This window comes from Chenopodium quinoa, unplaced genomic scaffold, assembly GCF_001683475.1.
Source record: "Chenopodium quinoa cultivar QQ74 unplaced genomic scaffold, ASM168347v1, whole genome shotgun sequence".
In the NCBI taxonomy this organism is placed as follows: Eukaryota; Viridiplantae; Streptophyta; class Magnoliopsida; order Caryophyllales; family Amaranthaceae; genus Chenopodium; species Chenopodium quinoa.
In genome coordinates, this window is record NW_018742987.1 from 216,189 (window position 1) to 237,145 (window position 20,957).

The 20,957-nt window shown below is 43.1% G+C and overlaps 1 protein-coding gene across 1 annotated transcript; it reads left to right on the forward strand.

Annotated features, from left to right (window-relative positions):
* Positions 1 to 254: 254 nt before the first annotated feature.
* On the forward strand, positions 255 to 8,453 carry LOC110729523 (ABC transporter C family member 10-like). The gene is made up of 12 exons (XM_021909258.1): positions 255 to 700; positions 1,282 to 3,384; positions 3,572 to 3,892; positions 3,974 to 4,060; positions 4,884 to 5,471; positions 5,566 to 5,730; positions 6,277 to 6,571; positions 6,688 to 6,902; positions 6,982 to 7,287; positions 7,402 to 7,465; positions 7,598 to 7,837; positions 8,001 to 8,453. Exons 2-12 carry the CDS (start codon positions 1,327 to 1,329, stop codon positions 8,114 to 8,116), a joined length of 4,455 nt encoding a protein of 1,484 aa, XP_021764950.1. The 5' UTR covers positions 255 to 700; positions 1,282 to 1,326; the 3' UTR covers positions 8,117 to 8,453.
* The last annotated feature ends 12,504 nt before the right edge of the window (positions 8,454 to 20,957 follow it).

The window sequence follows — 20,957 nt, forward strand, 5'->3', positions numbered from 1 at the left end:
AATTATTGACTCTTGTATGGTCTTTAAATAACAAGATCAAGATTAAAGCCTAGATCAAATTCTCAACTTCTCTTATTCAATCAAGTGATTCAAGTCGATGAATGTTGACATGCTTGATGATTTTTTCATTGAATACATCCAAATAGAAAGGCAAAAATGTTCCAAAAAGGTACGTGAGCCGTGACGCTATATATATTTGTCATACTTGTATTACACCGCATTACGCCAACAAATTATTCGTCCCAAAATTCAATTGGATCACGCTTCTCCCACTTAGCCATTTCATCAAACAGTTTGTGTGCAACAACAGTCACTGAAGTAGTGCTATATATAGTATTAATACCAAATCATGTTGACTCTATTCTCCCATTATTTTCTCGCTATTATTGCAGCAATCATTTACTTAATTGTAATTTGCTGCAATAAAAATCTTGTTTCTGTAACAAATTCATCAAAATCTGGGTTTTTGTCATCAAGATGCCATCTTTCATATGGGTTTCCTTCTTAATGCAAGTTTGTCTAATTTGGATTCAGGGTTTCTGGGTTTTTCCCTGTTTTTTCATTGAAATTATTTTCTAAGATACCCAATTGTTTTATTTAAAAACCTATAAAAAGTGCTGACAGTGCTGAATTTTTCTTGCAGGAGATAAAGACATTGGTGCCTACAGAAATTAGATAATTTGGCCTTCATTGACTTGCTGTTAGTACTATTACTTTCTTACCCTTTTAATGTGTTTTGTCAATTGTGAGATAATGCACTCGGGAACACAATGTGCGTAACGCTCCTAGTTAATGTTCTTTTCATTGTACATACATGTTCTTTCATTAGCTTTGTTATCAATTACGATATGTTCTTTTATTTTGAACTATATACGAGATATTCATTTATCGATGAAGATCAAATATGGTCTTGTATTTTGAATTATATATCTTTTAATTTTAAATATTATTTTCTTCTTGTCAATTGTTTTATATTAGACCCGAGCACAATGTGCACTGGTTAATGTTATTTTGATTATACGTGCATGTTATTTCATTGTACTTTAGCTTTATTGTTACGAAATGAATGTTCTTTTATTTTAAACTATGTACGAGGTATTCATATATTAATGAAGACAACCATGCTCTCATATTCTAAACCATGTGTACTTGATTTGTATTTTGTTTGTATGTCGTACCAGAGAATAGTTTTTTGGTTTGAGTTTTAAGTTTTCTTTGCACTATTGAAGAATTCTAGGCTGGTTAGATAAGGAATTTTAATTGATGATATTATATTTGTAGGTTAATTCAGAGGCTCTATAGAGGAAGAAAGACTACATAATATTGATGGAGGGTCTGTGGAATTCATATTGTGGGCAATCTAATTGTTCAATTATCGATATAGAGCCTTGCACTCGAGTGCCATTTGTGTTTGTGACCCATCCTTCTTCATGTGTCAATCATGCTTTAATCATTTGCCTTGACATACTGCTACTGGCAGTGCTCTTAGTTAGTGTGATTTGTAAAATTTCCTCCAAGAGAATCGAGCTATCAGCTCGTTATAAACGCTTCTCAAACTTGCAGATAGCATCAGCTGTTTTTAATGGCTGTTTGGGACTACTTTACATAGGTTTAGGTACTTGGATTCTGGTGGAGAAGTTGGGAAATGGTCATTCTACTTTACCGATTCATTGGTGGGCCTTGTATTTTTTCCAAGGGTTTACGTGGGTGTTGGTGGGATTAACAGCAAGTCTTAGAGGAGAGTACTTCCCAAGAGCCCCATTGCGAATCTTGTCCATTTTAGCATTTCTCTCTGCTGGGATTATTTGCTTCTTAGCTCTTTTTGCTGCCATAGTTAACAATGAAACAACAGTTAAAGTAGCCTTGGATATACTGTCTTTCCTAGGAGCAACTTTACTGTTATTATGTACTTACAAGGGGTACATAAATGAAGAAGATGGAGAGAGTAATGGAGGTACCCTTTACACTCCTCTTAGTGGTGAGGCTAATGGCAGCTGTAAATTTGATTCAGCAGTCCAAGTCTCTCCATTTGCTGAAGCTGGGTTGTTTGGTAGATTAACATTCTGGTGGTTGAATCCTTTGATGAAATTGGGTAAGTTGAAGACTCTTCAAGACGAGGATATCCCCAAATTACGGGATGTAGATAGAGCTGAATTTTGTTACTTGCAGTACATAAACCAGTTGAATAAACAGAAACAGGATAAACCCTCTTCACATTCCTCAATTTTGTGGACTATTGTGGCATGCCATTGGAATGATATACTTCTTTCTGGGTTCTTTGCTGTTTTGAAGATACTTACCCTGTCAGCTGGACCTCTTCTGCTGAATGCTTTCATTGAGGTTGCAGAGGGAAAAGAGGCTTTCAAACATGAAGGCTATCTTTTGGCCCTTGCACTCTTCTTTTCAAAGACCTTGGAATCTCTGTCACAGAGACAATGGTACTTCAAAAGCAGATTAATTGGCCTGAAAGTGAGGTCTTTGCTTACTGCCGCAATTTACAAGAAGCAGCTATTATTATCAAATGCTGCCAGGATGAGACACTCTGCTGGTGAGATAATGAATTATGTCACTGTTGATGCCTATAGGATTGGCGAGTTTCCTTTCTGGGCTCACCAGACTTGGACTACAAGCCTTCAGCTTTGCATTGCATTATTTATTTTGGTGCATTCTGTGGGACTTGCAACACTTGCAGCACTTGCCGTAATAATTTTAACTGTTCTTTGCAACACCCCCCTTGCAAAATTACAACATAAATTCCAAAGTAAGCTTATGGTTGCACAGGATGCTAGGCTGAAGGCTTACTCTGAAGCTCTTGTGAATATGAAGGTGCTTAAACTGTATGCATGGGAGACGCACTTCAAGAATGTAATTGAGTGCTTGAGGAAAGTGGAAGTTAAGTGGTTATCAGCAGTACAGTTGCGTAGGTCATACAATGGTTTCTTATTTTGGTCATCTCCCGTTTTGGTCTCTGCTGCTACATTTGGGGCTTGTTATGTTCTCAAAATTCCTTTGCATGCTAGCAATGTTTTCACTTTTGTTGCAACACTGCGTCTAGTGCAAGAACCTATCAGATCTATCCCTGATGTCATAAGTGTGGTGATTCAAGCAAGGGTTGCATTTACACGTATCGTGGAGTTTCTTTTGGAACCAGAGCTTCTGACTCAGAACGTCAAAAAGAAGAGCGACATGGGAAACTTAGATCATGCCATCAAGTTGAGGTCCGCAAATCTTTCCTGGGAAAAAAATTCATCAAAACCAACACTAAGGAACATAAATTTAGCTGTTCGGCCTGGTGAAAAGGTTGCAATATGTGGAGAAGTTGGCTCAGGAAAATCAACATTACTGGCAGCAATTCTTGGAGAAGTACCGTATATAGAGGGAACTGTAAGCCTCCTTAAACATTTCTCATATTTCTTATATTGTTATGCATTGTTAAAGCTTGCATATTTAAAAGGTCCTATATTTAGAAGGCTGCAGTAATGTTACATAATAAAATTGTTGATGTCTCTCATGATAGTAGTTTGGGGTTATCTAAATTCAGAGGCTGTTAATAATATAGTTTTTCACACAGGTTGCAGTTTATGGTAAGATTGCTTATGTTTCCCAGACAGCTTGGATTCAAACAGGGACAATACGTGAAAATATTCTTTTTGGGTCTTCTATGGATGAGCTAAGGTATCAAGAAACACTTCGCAGGTGTTCATTGATGAAGGATCTTGACCTTCTTCCTTACGGTGATCGGACAGAAATAGGGGAAAGAGGAGTTAATCTAAGTGGTGGTCAGAAGCAACGAATACAACTTGCCCGTGCATTATACCAAGATGCTGACATATATCTTTTAGACGATCCGTTCAGTGCTGTTGATGCACATACTGCAACTAGCCTCTTCAGTGTAACTCTTTGATCCTATCTGTGCATTTCTATATTTTTACATTCACAATTTAGTAACATTTGATATTTGAAATTGTCGCAGGAATATATTATGGAAGCTCTTTCGGCAAAGACTGTCTTACTAGTGACACATCAAGTTGATTTTCTACCTGCATTTCATTGTTGTTTGGTGAGTTAGCCATCACTTTTCCTAGTGTTCTTGCAGCCTTCATCTTTCACAATCGACATAGATTTTGTTAAAAAGGTTCAAGTAGTTTTATCATTCTTCTTGATATGCCTATGCATATTGTTATTGTTAATTCAAACACTGCTATCTTAATTACAGAGCTCAAGGCTCAAGAAGACATTAGTCTCTGACCTACTCTCTGTTATATTTATGGAGTCAAAGAGTTAATGTCTTCAGAGAAGGCTAACCTGATATTTTGTCCACCTTTCCTATTTGAATAAGATGGAGTGAAAGAAACCTATCAATTATTGACCATACAAACTATATTCTAATCTTGCTAGACTATCTTTGCATCGTACATAGTAAGTAGCAGATGGTCGTGGGTTCGTGGCATTGCAGATCATTTATCAACTAGAAACTACTACTTTATTTTCACTTAGATATGAGTTTATACATTATGTCCCCCTTACTCTGCTAAGGATAGTAACCTTGTCAGCTAGATAATGTTGATTGTTGAAGACATTATTCAAATGGTGCCAGTCATCTGTATGCATTGTACTTCGGAGCTATTAATTTTTTTGATGTTACATAGCTAACATTTTTTTTATGACTGTCATATAAATGAATGGTTTGACCCATACTTCAAAATGTCCAATTTTGGAGTTTACTAATACTAGGCATAATAATTCTCCCTTGTATCATGAGTCCTTGTTTTACTTTGAGGACTTACAAAGGGTTATCGTGGTCTTTGGTCCTTAAAGTTTGTTTCACTATGTCATTCCATGAAAACTTAATTATTCTTGGTAAATACTTTCCTTAATTGCAGCTGATGTCAGATGGGGAAATTCTTCAATCAGGCTCTTACCATGAGTTGTTAGCTTCAAGTCAAGAATTTTTGGACCTTGTAAATGCACACAAAGAGACTGCTGGAACTGAAAAACTACCTGAGGCTGGATCATCTGGAGAACACAATAATCCAGCAAAGGAGATCAAGAGAACCATTGTTAAGAAGCAATATGAAGCATCAGAAGGGGATCAGTTAATTAAGCGAGAAGAAAGAGAAGAGGGCGACACTGGTCTTAAGCCATACTTTACCTACCTAAATCAGAACAAAGGCTACATTTACCTTTCTATAGCTGTTATTTGCCACCTCACCTTTACCACAGGCCAGATACTTCAAAACACTTGGATGGCCTCTAGTGTTGATAATCCTCAAGTCAGCACATTTAAGTTGATTGTGGTTTACCTTATCATCGGAGCATCCTCGACATTGTTTTTACTCTTCAGATCTCTTGCTGTTGTTGCAATGGGCTTGGCTGCATCTAAATCCTTATTTTCTCAGCTACTGAGCTCTCTCTTTCATGCTCCTATGTCTTTTTATGATTCAACACCTCTTGGAAGGATACTAAGTCGGGTGAGCATAGAGTTGTCATTAGCTTCATAACTCTTATTTATACAGGGGTGTACTAATGTTAATGTATATTTTTTCCTTCTTTTCACCCTTGCAGGTCTCTTCTGATTTGGGCATAGTTGATCTTGATGTTGCTTTCAGCCTTCTCTTTTCGATAGGGGCTACTATAAATGCATATGCTAATCTAGGAGTGCTGGCAGTTATTACTTGGCAAGTTTTGTTTGTCTCCATACCAGTGATTTATTTGGCAATCCGGTTGCAGGTAAACAAATTAGTGTATAATACCTCAAATTAAATTTCACCACAAAAAGCTTATGTGTTGAGTCATCTAATGAACCAAGAAAGTCTATAGAATACATTTTGAATTTCGATGAAGTAGTGATTGTCAAAACACTAATTTTACATTTTAATGAGACAGCTAGTGTATGCAGTCCATCATATAGCCAAAGGTTCTGCTTAAAATTTTGCAAGAACAATTCAGAATTAGATATTTGAATTATATTACAAAAGATTAGAATTTAGGTTTTGAACATTCAACAAACTTGATATGTTATACCAATTACATATGTAAATATGTTCTACCAATTACCAACTCCATAAATTTTAAAAGTATTTATAATTGTATTATACTTTATTTTTTTTTTGCCTAATTTGCTAACATGTTTGACATGGCTTGGACTCATATAGAGCTTTTCATCCACCTCCACCTCCGCTTAAACAATATAATCATTGGCAAATTTACAAGTTGCCAGTTTTTCTTAAAAAAAAAAAAATTCCCTTATGCCTAATGAGCTTTACATGTCAACAGAAATACTATTTTGCGACAGCGAAAGAGTTGATGAGAATGAATGGCACAACAAAGTCTTTGGTTGCCAACCATTTAGCTGAATCTATAGCTGGAGCCATAACTATTAGAGCTTTTGAGGAGGAAGACCGGTTCTTTGCCAAGAGTCTTGATATAATCGATATAAATGCAAGTCCATTCTTCCACAACTTTACAGCTAGTGAATGGCTGATTCAGAGGCTTGAGACCCTCAGTGCTACTGTTCTAGCAGCCGCAGCTTTGTCCATGGTTTTGCTTCCAACGGGAACTTTTAGCTCTGGTGTGTGGTATTATCTCTTACGAAGTACTTGTATATTGTTTTGAAGTAGATATAGGGGACGAAGATAGATTTTTCTTGCTGTAAAATATTCCATTCTAAAATTATAAATAATGCAGGGTTTATTGGAATGGCTCTATCATATGGCCTTTCTTTGAATATGTCTCTGGTTAATTCGATCCAAAATCAATGCACATTAGCCAACTATATCATTTGTGTGGAGAGGCTTGATCAATACATGCATATCCCCAGTGAAGCTCCAGAAGTCATTGAAGACAGCCGCCCTCCAGAAAACTGGCCATCAGCTGGTAAAGTGGAGATATGCAATCTACAGGTAACTTTTAGTGCACTGGGATTTATTTTAGACAGATACTATATAGAATTTTTCACTAAGAGACATTGATTGCTTGTAGATAAGATATAGACCAGATACACCACTGGTTCTTAAAGGCATAAGTTGCACCTTTGAAGGGGGAGACAAAATTGGTATTGTGGGTAGGACTGGCAGTGGAAAGACTACTCTAATAGGGGCTTTGTTTCGGTTGGTGGAACCAGTGGCTGGGAAGATAGTAGTGGATGGTATGGACATATGTTCAATAGGACTTCATGATCTACGGTCACATTTTGGGATTATTCCACAAGATCCTACACTCTTTAATGGAACTGTAAGATTCAATTTGGATCCCTTGTGTCAGCATAATGATGAAGAGCTCTGGGAGGTATACTTCACCTATCTTATGTAATCTAATTTATGTCGTGCAATATTTTTTGCAATGCATGACAACTTCTGATGCACTCCTTTACTACTGTATTTTTTTCCCCTTCTTCTAAAGGTTCTAGGGAAATGTCAACTCAAAGAGGTCGTCCAAGATAAAGAACAGGGCCTAGATTCCGCAGGTAACACTTTTTCAGTACTATAAACTTGGTTATTGTCCTTTTTTTTGGAGGATGGAGGGAATGATTCTATGATATATACCAAAATGAGCTAGTCAACTATTATGCATTTATACTAAAACATTTTGATGTCAGTTGTGGAGGATGGATCAAATTGGAGCATGGGTCAGCGACAACTATTTTGTCTAGGACGTGCTTTACTGAGAAGAAGCAGGGTATTGGTGCTTGATGAAGCAACTGCATCAATAGATAATGCAACCGACACGATTCTGCAAAGAACAATACGAACAGAATTTGCAGACTGTACTGTGATCACAGTAGCTCACAGGATACCAACCGTGATGGATTGCACAAAAGTCCTTGCCATTAGTGATGGTTATTTTCTGTTTAACATTTCCAATATTTTCGTGGTCATTTCTAATCAACAAGATGCAAGAGTTGCATAACTCTGAATGATACTCTAGATTAACATAATGAAGGTAAGTCCTTAAAAACTGAATGAATTCTAATTATAGAATGTGATGTTATGTTGTTGCAGGAAAATTGGTTGAATATGACGACCCTATAAAGTTAATGAAGAAGGAAGACTCATTATTTGCCCAGCTTGTGAAGGAATATTGGTCTCATTTTCAATCTGCAGAACAGGCACATTGAACAAAAGACAGCCGCGATCCTTTCTAAATATATGTCACAATTTTTACAAACATCAGTTAAAATTTTGTTATCTTGTACATATTGCAGCAATGTAGCTTAGTAGATCATATTGCTGCTCAAGTTCAAAGTTGTCTCCTGTTTTAAGTGGCAACGACGAATTTATCAAGCTTAACCAATGAAATTTTGATTCACCTGTATTCTTTTACCTTTCTCCAGCTTTCTGCTTCGGTAAAGTTTTCGCTATATATTTCAGATATGCTGCCGTATGCCTGTATGTTGTGACTACTGTATTATACTATGTAATAAGTTACATTATTAATGCTCCATTGTTTTACAATTGTGCTTTACTTGGTTAGTAATACTTTTTAGACTTGTAAGTATTGTTTGGGTCTAATTTAGTCCAACTGGGCCTAATCAGTAAATGATCCAATTAAAAGCCCAAGGTCAAGGTTCAACTCTCCATTTGTGCTAAAGTCAAGATCAGTCCACAAGACAAGTCAATTGGGCCAAGGCCCACTTCCTCCTTATATGCAAAGGTATAAAAGCCATCAATGTGATCTTTGTACATTCATATTCACAAAAGCCTCAAGCAATTAATTCTCTTGCATAGCTTTCTCTCTCTACACATTGTGCTGACTTTAGCATCGGAGGGGTCTTCCTCGGCAACACCCCCGAGGCTAGTTTACGTGTGTTTGCTGTGCAGGAAACCTTCGGCCCAACATCACTTGGACCGAATCCAGTCTTCACCACTTCATCGGACCTTCGGCAAGGTCCCATTGTTTTCATCCGAAACAATTTGGCGCCGTCTGTGGGGAAGACTTTCAAAAATCTTTAATTAAAATCATCTTGCAATCATCTTAGTGACAATGGCTAAGAACCGCAAGAGCAAAAACCTTCGTCAAGGAGCACGCGAAAGGCCTAAAACTCTTACGCCATCACCTTCGCCGAACCGGAACTCTTCCAAGGGTCCCAGTTCGGAGAGAGGATCATACCGGGAGGATTCCCTTTCTCCCGTAATTCACAACTCTCATCATAGACCGAGTCCACCTCGGTCTAACAGAGGTCAGTCCGATCATAGGACTCATTCAGTGCCCCAAAGCCAACCTTCGACCATCCGCTCTCACTCTCACACTCAGCCGAGGACCCCTTTGACGGGGCCCAGCTCGGAGGAAGTGGCGAGAGCGCTGGCAGTGCTCATGGAGGCAATGAGGGCAAAAAATATGTCTCCACCTCGTGATCGAACTCCCTCGCACACCAGGCATCAGCGGAGGAAGCTAGACCACGAGGGGGAGAAACCTCCCTCCTTCCGGGAGCTGGAAAAGTGGGAAGAGGACACCTGGAGAACTGAAAGAGAGAGGAAAAAGAACCTTCAATTTTTCAAAAGATCCTCAACCTCTCGGCCAGAAACGCATAAGAGCAGCAGCTCAGCCTCTCGGCCAGAATCTGCTCGCCGAGAGCAACCTGAGACTGTTCGCCGAAGCGTGCTCGACCGACTCGGCGGCAGGGAGCCGAGCGTGCACAGCCGCCTCTCGTTCCCTGTAGCCGAGGCCCAGACTTCCCAGCCAGGGACGAAAACCACTCCTACCTCTCTAAGAGGGCGGAGCGCGGTCCCTTCGGCCAGGAACAAAGGCAAGGCCGTTATGCTACCCACCAGTTCCCCATTCGAGCAATGGATACTGGAAGAGCATGTGACCACGGTTAAGATACCGTCGCACAACACATATGATGGGACTTCGGATCCGAAGGACCATATCGCCTCCTACGAGGGGCACATGCATCTCTGCCCAAGGTCCGAAGCGACCTGGTGCAAATACTTTCCCACCACTCTCAAGGGGGTCGCGCAAGCGTGGATCTCCAAGGGAGTAAAGGAAAGCTCTATAACAGGGTGGGATGACCTGTCCTCCAAGTTTAAGAGCAAATTCTCCACGGCAAACCGCCGAGAGAAAACCACTGCTGAGCTCATGGGCCTGCAGCAAGGGGAGACCGAAAGTCTCCGGGACTACCTGACCCGTTTCAGCAATGAGTCATCCAGCGTCTCTCAGCTGGATCAAGGGCTAGCTGTTTTTGCAATGCAGAATGACCTTCAGCCCGCGAAGTTCTTAGACTTTATGGTCATGCGGAGGAAGCTCTAAACGCCTCGGATAAATTCATCCGAGCCGAGGAGTGGAATAAAACAAAAGCCCAACCCCAATCTGGGAATGGGAAACAAAAACAATCGTCCGAAGGCCAAGGCCAGAAGACGAAAGGAAAGGCGAAAGCCTCGGAACAATCTTCGGCCAACGAGCCGAAGAAGGAAAAATCTGCCCCATTCACAGGCAGATATGAGTCCTACACTCCACTCTCTCTTCCACGTGCCAAAATTTACAGCGTGACAAAGGAGGAGCAGAGTTACAGAAAGCCGAGACCACTCCCAGAGTGGTATCAGCGAAAGAATAAAAATTAGTGGTGCGAGTTCCATGAATCACCGGGACATAACACCGAGGAATGTATCTAGCTGAAGGACCAAATCGAGGACATGGTCCGGAAGGGATACTTGAAAAAATACATCGCGGATTACCGCGAGAAAAAGGAGGCCGAGAAGTCAGCAAAGGACTCTCGGCAGGACCTTGACTTCCCCCGGAAGAACAGCAAAAGTGCGGAGGGAAAATTCTCTCCAATCAATGTTATCTCGGGAGGAATATGCTCTAGGAGGGAACACAAGTGGCACCTTAGGGCTCTGACCCACCAGGTGAACAACGCTGATATTCAGCCTCCTCAGTCGCCGGTGCCGAACATGACGTTCACGGCCGCCGACTGCCGGGGGGTAACATTCCCTCATGAGGACCCGCTGGTGATCATCGCCACGGTGGCCAACCACGACGTCAGCAAGGTTCTTGTTGATGATGGCAGCGGAGCAAACATTCTGTTCCGAAAGGCCTACAATCAAATTAAGCTGAAGCCCAAACACCTTACGCCGGTACCATACCCGGTATCCGGATTCAACGGGGCTTCAACTTATCCAGACGGGAAGGTAACACTTCCTGTCACCATCGGCTGCGATGAGGCAGCCAGGAACGTCATGACTGAATTTTTGGCCATTGACGCTCCTTCAGTGTACAACGTGATTTTGGGGAGACCCATAATTCACGAGATCCAAGGGGTCGTCTCAACCTATCATCAGCTGATGATTTACGTCTGAGACGCCAGCTTCCCCGAAAGGATCCAGGGCAGCCAAAAGGACGCCCGAAGGTGCAACTACCTCAAGCCATCCCCTAGTCGCCCAAATGACGATGAGGATGAGGAGGAGAAAGAAAAAGAAAGAGAGCCAAGCACAAAAAAGCCGAAAGGTCTAAGTGCTTCGACCGAAGGTTTTGCGCCCAAGGAAAGAGGGCCAGAAAAAGAAAAGGCTAGCTCTTCATCTGAGCCGAAAGACTCAGAGAGCCAGCCGAAGAAGAAGAAGTCTGGGACGCCCGCTGACATAGACAGCAGGCCAGATTGTGAGGAGTCCAGCCCATCAGCAATGGACATGGACCAGCAGACCGAAACGGTTGAGTTGACCGAAGGAGACTCTGAGAAATGTGTAACAATCGGGATGGACCTCGATCCGAACACCCGTTGTGAACTTATTCAACTCCTTCGGGACAACAAAGATGTGTTTGCTTTCTCGGCACCTGATATGCCCGGGATAAGTCCAAACCTCATCTCCCATAAGCTTAATGTTGACCCAACATGTCGGCCAATTAAGCAAAAGAAGCGGAATTACTTCGCTAATAAGAACCGAGACATCGCAGCCGAGGTCAAAAAGTTGCTGGACGCAGGCTTCATCGAGCCTTGCTAGTATCCAGAATGGATGGCAAATGTGGTGATGGTTCAGAAGGCCAATGGCACCTGGAGAATGTGCGTTGACTTCATGGACCTAAATAAGGCTTGTCCGAAGGATTTCTATCCCTTGCCGAGGATCGATCAGTTAGTTGACTCGACAAGTGGCCATGCCTTGCTTAGTTTCATGGACGCATTCTCGGGGTATCATCAGATCTTCATGCACCCTGACGATCGAGCAAAGACGGCATTCGTCACGAACGCCGGGGTGTACAATTATAAAATGATGCCCTTCGGATTGAAAAATGCAGGGGCAACCTATCAAAGGCTGGTGGATCAAGTTTTTGCCGATCAAAAGGGCCGAAACATGGAAGTCTATGTTGACGATTCAATGGTCAAAAGCAAAAAATCTGAGGACCATGTTAAGGACCTGACTAAAACCTTCGCCACCTTAAGAAAGCACCAAATGAAGCTGAATCCGAAGAAGTGTGTCTTCGGCGTGAAGTCGGGGAAATTCCTTGGGTTCATGGTCAGCAAGAAGGGGATTGATGCCAATCCCTCCAAAGTCAAAGCAGCGCTCGATCTTCCTGAGCCGAAAACAAAGCGGGATGTTCAGCGGCTCACCGGAAGAATGGCAGCCCTTTTGAGGTTCATTTCAAGAGCTTCGGACAAGGGGTTACCTTTCTTCAAAGCCCTGAAACTCCCGAAAACAAAAGAGCTTGTCTGGGAAGAAGAGCAAAAAGAAGCCTTTAAGCAGCTTCGGGAGCATCTAGCTCAACTCCCAACACTGGCTAGCCCAGCAGAGGGAGAATCTTTGTATCTGTACGTGGCTGTCAGCCCAGCCACCATCAGTGCAGCGCTGCTGAGGGAAGAAAACAAAATTCAGCAACCGATCTACTTCGTCAGTCATACTCTGACGGATGCCGAGACTCGCTACCCTCTACTCGAGAAAGTCGCCTTTGCAGTAGTGGTAGCTGCTCGGAAGCTGAGGCCCTATTTTGATTGCCATCAGATAGTTGTCTTAACTGATTAGCCGCTGGAAAAAGTTCTCGGCAAAGTTGAAAAATATGGTAGGCTGGCCAAGTGGGCTTTTGAGCTCACCGAATTCAGCATCAGCTACCAGCCTAGAGTAGCCATCAAGGCTCAGGCTCTAGCGGACTTCTTGGCCGAATGCTCGTACCAAGAAATGCTAGACAATGAAAAGAAAATCTGGACCGTGTTTACGGATGGATCCTCCAGCGTAAATGGTTCGGGGGCAGGGGTAGTGATAGCCTCTCCCGAAGGCAAATCCTTTGAGTATGCACTAAAATTTTCCTTCAAAACTTCGAACAACGAAGCTGAATATGAGGCAGCAATCGCTGGCTTAGAATTATGCATCTCTCTGGAAGCCGAGCATGTCTGCCTGAAAACAGACTCTCAGCTAGTTTCATATCAGATCAGTGGCAGCTACGAGGCCAAAGAGCCCTCCATGATAGCCTATCTTGCCAAGATCAAATCAGTCATTGCAAAGCTGAGAACTTTTGAGGTTCAGCTAATCCCAAGGGGTCAGAATGCTCAAGCCGATGCACTCTCCAAACTTGCCAGTTCAACTCTCACTGAGCTGAACAGATCTGTATATGTGGAACAGACCCAGAGCCCAGCTGGATGGATCTCATCCTATCTTTCAAGCTTCGGGGAGAAATTCCCGAAGATAAAATTTTGGCCTCCAAGCTGAAGAGAACCAGCTCGAGGTTCATAGTCTTCAGAGGGGAGCTTCTGAAAAAGTCCTTCTCAGCCCCATTGCTGAAATGTGTGGGACCAACAGATGCAGATTACATCCTTCGGGAGATTCACCTCGGCATCTGTGGGAACCACATTGGGGGAAGGACCTTAGCCCACAAGGCATTGAGGGCCGGATATTACTGGCCCACCATGATCTCAGATGCTAAGGAGCTGGTCCGGAAATGTGAAAAATGTCAAAAATTCGCACCAGTTATCCATCAGCCAGCTAGAGACCTTCAGCCGATCCTTAATCCACTCCCGTTTGCCCAATGGGGACTGGATATACTGGGCCCATTTCTAGATGCGCCTTACCAAAAAAGATGGTTAATAGTCGGCATCGACTATTTCAGCAAATGGATTGAGGCTGAAGCAGCTTCGAATATCACAGAGCAAACTGTCAGGAAATTTATCTGGCATAACATTATTACTCGCTTCGGTATTCCGAACGTCCTTGTCTTTGATCATGGGAGACAATTTGATAATCTGCCGCTGAGGCAATACACAGATCAATTCAGCATCAAATTGGCATATTCAGCAGTGTGTCATCCACAAAGTAATGGCCAAGCCGAAGCTGCAAATAAACAAATCCTCAATGCTTTAAAGAAAAGGGTTGAAGATCAAAAGTCCAAGTGGATAGAGGAACTTCCAGGAACCCTCTGGTCGCTTCGGACTACGGAAAAAGAGGCAACGGGCTATTCACCTTTTGAGTTGGTGTATGGTGCCGAAGCCGTACTTCCAGTGGAAATCGGCTCTGAGAGTTTACGAGTGCACCACTTCTCGGCTGAGAATGAGGACCTAATGAGAGAATCCCTCGATTTTCTTGATGAAGTGAGAGACTCAGCCCGAGTCAGAATGGCTGCTTATAAGCAGAGAATCAGCAAATTTTACAAACGAAGGGTCATGCAAGACCTCTCAAAATTGGAGACCTTGTCCTTCGGAATGCTGCTGCAGTTCAGAAAGGTCAAATCCATGGGAAACTCTCAGCTGCATGGGAGGGACCCTATGAAATCTGTGATGAGCTTCAGCCAGGAACATACCGACTTCGGCAGTTGGATGGAACTGAGTTGAAAAATCACTGGAATGCTGATGTACTTAAGAAATATCATGTGTAAATCCTTCGGGGCAGAACAATCTTTGTAAATACATTTCGAATCGTTAATGAAAGGCCTTGGAGCCACCATTTATATAAGTATTTGCAACTTTTTATTCTTTCAAAGTTTTCTTTATTTTATCTACTCTTTAAGGGTTTTTATTCAGCCTCGTCTGAAACCTTCGCCTCCGGGTAACTGGGTTTCAGATTGCTGACAAACCCGTCTTTTTACAGAACACCGGTCTTTCAGCTGAAGTCAAACTTCAGTAAGACTTGTTCTCTAAAGATATGAGTCCATGGACAAGTCTGGGATATTGCCTTAACTGAGCCTTGTATCCCAGAAAGCCATTATCCGAAACATTGCGTTCAGTTGGCCCTGTGTTTCGCATATCCATTTTTAAAGATAGACAGAAAACCAAGGACAACAGCAACTGTTAGAAATCTTTTATTCAGCTTCGTCTGAAAGCTAAAGAAACAAAACCCAACTTAGCAATCCAAAGACTTGAGTCTTCAGATTCCTGGCGGGGGGCAAGAGGCACTATCAGTGCAAGTTTATCTTCAGCAGAATTCTTCAAGCCGAAAGCTTTGTACTTAGCAAATTTTTGCGAAAATTTCAAAGTTCAGAAACAGTAAAGCATTCAAAATAAGACAAAGCAATCGAAGAAGAAGCATCAGATTAATGAAAGTAATGCTCAGAAAGCGAGCTACAAAGTTCAAATAAATTAGACTGTATCGGCAGCCGCCCACAAGCGGAAAATAACAGCTGCCGAAATACGTACAGAAACAAAAATAAACTGTTTGTACATCAAGGCAAGCTGAAGCAAAAAGATAAGGCAAAAAGAGATTCAGAAAGCGGCGAGTCTGAAGTTAAGCACATGTTGATCCGCAAACTGTGAAGACGACTGCCCGATTTCCTATTCTTCAGCCGAAGGATCAGGCTGGTCAGCCGGGTCTAGCCCCGGGGCAGTCTCGGCTCGCCCGGGCCCTTGCTTGAGCTTCGGCGGCTCGCTGTTCAGCCTCCAACTCCCGCCGCTCAGCTTCCTCCTCGGCTTGTTCAGCCTGAAGGATCTCATGCTCGGCAGGAGTGGCGTACAGCATGTGCGGATCCTCGGGGTCCTGAGCCCAAAGCGCACACTTAGACCAATCTAGCGAAGGCTCAGCATGGAGAGCCAACCTCCGAGCCACCTTAAACCCATTTATGTAGCCCATCTCGTACTCTTCTTGGGTGTAGAGGCGGACTTGGAGCAAGGCTTCAGCATCAGCTAATCTCTTTTGACTGTCCTCCAAATCCTTTTTAGATTTTTCTAACTCTTCTGAGAGTTTGGAGGAAGAAGTCTTCTGCTCATTAAGCTCCAGCTGGACGTTGGAAGCCTGGGTCAGCTCATCTACCTTAACCTCCAGCTCCTTCAGCTTCTGGTCCTGGCTCTCAGCAGCAGCTTGGGCAGCAGAAAGGTGAACATCCCTAGCCTGTTGAGCCTCTTCAGCAGCCATCCTGCTGGCTTCAAGAGCTTCCAACTTCTGCTGCACTTCAGCTTGTGCAGCAGCTCCTTCTTGAATCCGGCTCTCGATGGCAACTTTAAATTTGGAGATGTCCACTCCCATTTGCTCCTGAAGGAATTTCTCCCCTTCTATCAATGGGGGAAAAACTTCCTTCTCCATGGCAGAGCAGAAGGTCTGAATGGCTTCAGCAGCCCTTTTTTCATACTCTTCGCTCTGCTGCTGCCTCTCTTCAGCAGCCTGCTGTTTCAGCTCATCAAGCTTCGCCTCCTCCTGGGCAATCTTCAGATCTTCCCAGGCATGCTCCAGCTTATCTTGGAGGGTGTCAATCAGCTCTCCAGTAAGAGTCTGATTGTGCATAACCTGTTTGCGGGGGCACATCAGTTAAAATAAATAAAATAATAAAAAAGGAAGAGCCGAAAAGGAGGAGAGCTGAATAAAAGCAAAGCAAAACAACTAAATGGCTAAGTACCTGCATCAGCAAACGCTGGTTGTCTCTTGCGGGGTCAGGGACCCTCCGGCTGGATTCTCCCATCCCAGCCGTGGCCTTCAGCGACCACACCCTTGCTCGGTCCACTTCGGACATACTAGATAGGTCGCCGAAGTAACCTGCAGCCCCTTCACGGTTCTGGCCCCAAATTCGTTCCCAAACAGGTTCTAGGACTGTGATGCGGGGGGCCGAGAAACCCAAATCTCCAGAGTTCAGTGTCTGGAAGGACGGGAAGGAAGAAGACGGAACCTCCTGAACCTTCTCAGGCTCAGCATGACCTTCTCCTTCGGCGGAGCCCAATTGGTCTCCACCAGGGTCAGCAGCGACGACCTCCTCTGCTTCCTCCCCTAGATCAGGTTGACGAAGAAAAGCGCCAACCTCCCTATCAATATCATCTGAGAAGCCTTCAGCAATCGGCTTCTCAGAATCTTCAGCAGGGCATCCCTGAACCCCCCCCCTTCGGATCAGGAGTTTTTTTGTCCACCTCCATCTCTTGAGTTTCGGGAGGTGGAGGGGGGGTTTGAGGACGCGGAGCTTCCGGCGAAGGGGGAGCCCTCGGCGAGCGTCTACCTTCATCAGGCTCCCGTATGAGGATGCCCCCGGTAGGCCTCATCCCCGTTTGAAACTGACGAGGCCCCAGCACGGCTAACCTCCTCCTCCTCTTTGCTAAGGGCCGCTCGTCTATTTCTTCAGATTCTGACGAAGATGGATCCTCAGAGCGAGCAGGCGCCTTTCCTTCTCTTCTTTCGCTCCCTTCCTCAGACTGCAGAAAGGGGGGGGGGGCAGCAAAGTGTGAGTAAAAAAAAAAAAGAGAGAGAGAGAAAAAGAGAAACGAGCAAGTCATGAACTTACTGGAACCCTCGGCTGAGCTCCAGATGCAGGGATATCCCTCTCAGCAGCACCAGATGTCCCAACACCTCCTTCCAAGGAGTCGATTGCTCGGGACACGTCAGCTGCTGTCTGAGCAGCCTGTGCTTCCTCAGGTAATAAAGACCGAAGGGGATCTCGTTTCTCCCACCAAGGCTTCTGCTTGGTGTATTCGGCGGCAGCTTCGATCTGAAGGCCCGTTTCGTGCAGATGCAGCGGACGGTCCTTCGGAGCTGTGATTGCCGGAGCCCGGTCTAAAATGACTCGTTCAGCGTTCACCCCAAGCCGGTTATAGTCAACCCCCGAAGTAGCTTCGCTCAGCTCTGAAAAGAACAGACGAAGGTTAGACTACGGGAATAAGCATCAAAGATAAGCGGAAAATTAAACAAGTCAAAGTCCTCGGCCCCAGCCGAACATACTTACCATCCCTGTACTTTCGGCTGAGGCCGACAACCGCCAACATCTTCTCTTGGAAGACGTAATGGTTATCTGGAAGCCATCTGGCCGGGATAAATCTCATTCGGCCAACTCCCCCAGGGTTATTCTGCTTCCCGAAGAAGCTCATTTGCTCGTAGCTGGGATGACGAGCGGCATCAGGGTCCTCAGGGCCCAAATCCTGCATGTTCGGATCAGGCCTGGAGAGGTATCGGGGAGCCTTGAAAAAATAGGGATGCTCTGGATCAGCGGGAACTCTCACCCAGACCCATTGACCTCTCCAATCCTTGTCCGAGGAATCGTTCGGCCACATAGTCAGATAATGGGGGCAGCTCTCTATTCGCCACCAGCCTGAAGACCCATGTTGGCCGTATGTGCTCTGAAGGTTTTGCACTAGCTGATGCATCTTTCGGAAGCAGTGCAAATTCGGCTCAACAGCAAAAAACCGACACACCCAGAGATAAGTCATCACCCGCCGAATGCTAACGGGTGTTAATTGGCACAGGGAGATCCTGTACTTTATTAAAATGTCCCTGACGAAGGGATCCAAAGGAAACCGAATCCCGTATTGTAATTGCCGAGTGTACACCCCTATATATCCAGGAGGGGGATGGTGAATCCTGTCAGTCGGCGAGGGCATTCGACACTAGTGCCCATCCTCTTCAAAAATGACGTAGTGCAACTCAATTTGCTCGGGGAACCGGTAGGTTTCGGCGTGCCGAACCCACCACGAGTATGGGGTATTTCTCACCATGGCGTCCTGGGCCTCGGCGTCTGCCATTTAGCATGCCCAAGAAGCAGGTCCCAGAGCACAGGGGGCAAATCTTCGGCCTGCCCAGCCCGTTCTCTCTGCTCAGGTTGCTCCGCCTCGCCGGCCTCGGCGTCCTGCTGAGGCGGCGCGACGTTTAAAGGAACGACCGAAATCCCCCTTTCCGAGTCTTCCCCGGCTCGTTCCCCGTTCCAAACATCGGCGCGGTCACGAGGATCCCTAACCTGATCCCGTCGACCTGGTTGACGCCTCCTTTCTCGAGCCATAACCAAATTCAAAGAAGGAAAGAAGGGAGAAGAAGAATTTCCTTAAAAATGGCAAGAAAATCGAAAAAAACTCGAAGAAAATTACCTTCAAATTGGCCGGAATGCGCCGGTCAAATTAGTGGAAGCGACGGATTTGAGTATCGAACTCGGATTCGAGAATGGTGCGCTAGAAATTCGAAGCGAAGGTGGGTTTATGCGAGAATTCGAGTGTAAGTTGGTGAAGGAATGAGGCAAAAATGCAAATAAGACCTTATAATTCCAAGAAGGAGAATTCCAAAGGTCGGAAAGTTCAAATTTCTCTTAAATGCCTCCTTAATCAACCGTTAAACACTCTCTCTCTTGATTAACCGCCCACTATCCACTCCACTGTTAATTATCCAAATTACAATTATTTAATTAATAACTGTTTAAAAATTTAAATCTTTTGATTTAATTAAGCCATTTACTTCCCTCCATTTTTATTGGATTCAAACCCGACCAGTTATCCAACTGGGCCTAGTCAGTAAATGATCCAATTAAAAGCCCAAGGAAAAGGTTCAACTCTCCATTTGTGCTAAAGTCAAGATCAGTCCACAAGACAAGTCAATTGGGCCAAGGCCCACTTCCTCCTTATATGCAAAGGTATAAAAGCCATCAATGTGATCTTTGTACATTCATATTCACAAAAGCCTCAAGCAATTAATTCTCTTGCATAGCTTTCTCTCTCTACACATTGTGCTGACTTTAGCATCGGAGGGGCCTTCCTCGGCTACACCCCCGAGGCTAGTTTACGTGTGTTTGCTGTGCAGGAAACCTTCGGCCCAACATCACTTGGACCGAATCCAGTCTTCACCACTTCATCGGACCTTCGGCAAGGTCCCATTGTTTTCATCTGAAACAAGTATTATACTATATCTTTTTAAAATTAATTTTTAGACTTCTAAATAATTCTCTTCTGAACCCTGTTTTTCATAATCAATGTTCAATACTCCAGCCTCCAGAGTACATGAGAAGGTAATCTGGAAAAAGACATGCACTTCAAAACGCTGACTCATCAAATGTACATTTGCCTTGCACTTGGGTTTCATATGAGGAAAACAGTAAACCTCGTGTTTTTATGACTCAGGTCACACTATTTACAGGGACAACTCCCAGTTGCCTTCGTATTTGACTTAATACGGTCTTCGAGACATGTGTTAATATGTACTCGTACGAAGTAAAAAGCTTTATTTTATAATCGTAAAATTTATGAAAATTAGATTTTTTTATATAGTTTACAATTATGAGAATTGAATAAGATTCTAGACGAATCCAATAAGATCCCACATCTCTTATAGATTATAGGAATATTTGGTTAAAGTTGCCAATGGCCTTGTTGTGCAAAAAAAAGATAGGGACAAAAGTACTAACTTTAACATTTCATTTATTAAGGCCCTATTTGATTCACCTTAATTTGGCTGAATTGAAATTATTTTTACTGAACTGAAATTATTTTTACTGATTTTCTATTATTATTCTTCTTTAAGAAAACTGAATTTTACTGAACTGAACTTATTTTTACTGAACTGAAATTAATTTTACTGAACTGAACTTATTTTTACTGAACTGAAATTATTGTTACTTAATATTATTTTTTTAAGGTGAATAGAACAGGGCCTAAGGGCCTGTTCTTATACGTTGAAATTCAGTTCAGCTCATGTATAATGATATTGCTAATGATATAAAGCCAAATTTCATTCTTTTAAGCTCTTATAATAATAATAATAATAATAATAATAATAATAATAATAATAATAATAATAATAAAATAATAATCAATAAATAATAATAATAATAATAATAATAATAATAATAACAATAATAATAATAATCAATAAATAATAATAATA